The 781-nt window shown below is 60.8% G+C and overlaps 1 protein-coding gene across 1 annotated transcript; it reads right to left on the bottom strand.

The window, feature by feature from the left end:
- Positions 1-113: 113 nt before the first annotated feature.
- Positions 114-776, bottom strand: LOC112397580 (uncharacterized protein CXorf49 homolog; the record flags this gene model as incomplete). The annotated part of the gene is made up of 1 exon (XM_024741826.1): positions 114-776. A coding segment is annotated over one exon (663 nt), but the record flags the coding sequence as incomplete, so codon positions are not given.
- Positions 777-781: the final 5 nt, after the last annotated feature.

Raw genomic sequence — 781 nt, 5'->3', positions numbered from 1 at the left:
ACCCAATGCTGACCTCTGAGGGGTGGACAGAGGCAGCATGGGTGAAGACGTATGCCCTGGGTGCTGTGGGGGGGGGTAAAAGTGGGGAGAGAGGAGGAGCATGGCCTACTCACCTGGCCCTTTGGGGCTGGGTCTCTATTTGGGTCCTTATCTTCTCCCGCCACCGCCTCAGATTCCGTTGCCCACCTGACCACGGATTTCTTCCCAGCGCCGCTGTGCTCGGACTGTTTGGTTCCCGAAAGGACCAAGGTATAACTCTTGGGTCTCCCAGGCTGCGGAATACCAGAGATTGGGGGGAAGGTGGCCGGTTCCACGGGAGTTACCGAGATTCGCTGCCCCCGGGAACGGAATGTTCCCCCCAGGGCAAGTTTGGATGCTCCCCCGACGGATTTCTTCTCCTGGGCTCCGTTCTTCCTAGGAGTGACCCGCGGCAGGCCACCTGCAGCAGCAGCAGAAGCAGAAGCAGAAGCAGCAGCAGCAGCAGCAGCAGCTCCCGGGTAGCTGGGCTTGCTGCCCCCCTTCCCCCACAGCACGCTCTGCATTTTCTTAGGGGAAGAGATGCCCTGCTCTCCCACGCCCTGCCTTTCCACAACCGAAGAGAGTCCTCGCGGAGCCGACGACAGGGAAGAGCCTGTCACGTGAAGGAAATTCTCCCTGGCTTGGAACTTCGAGTGTCTGGGAGTGTCCCCGGGATCCTCGGGTCTTCTGGGCTTGGCCTGGCCTCCTCCTCTGGGGTAAGGGCTCACCGTCATCAGCTGTGTCTCACTGAATTCATCTGAGG

This window comes from Neophocaena asiaeorientalis, unplaced genomic scaffold (genome assembly GCF_003031525.2).
Source record: "Neophocaena asiaeorientalis asiaeorientalis breed wild unplaced genomic scaffold, Neophocaena_asiaeorientalis_V1.1 scaffold4038, whole genome shotgun sequence".
Lineage (NCBI taxonomy): Eukaryota > Metazoa > Chordata > Mammalia > Artiodactyla > Phocoenidae > Neophocaena > Neophocaena asiaeorientalis.
This window is presented reverse-complemented; position numbering and strand designations above follow the sequence as displayed.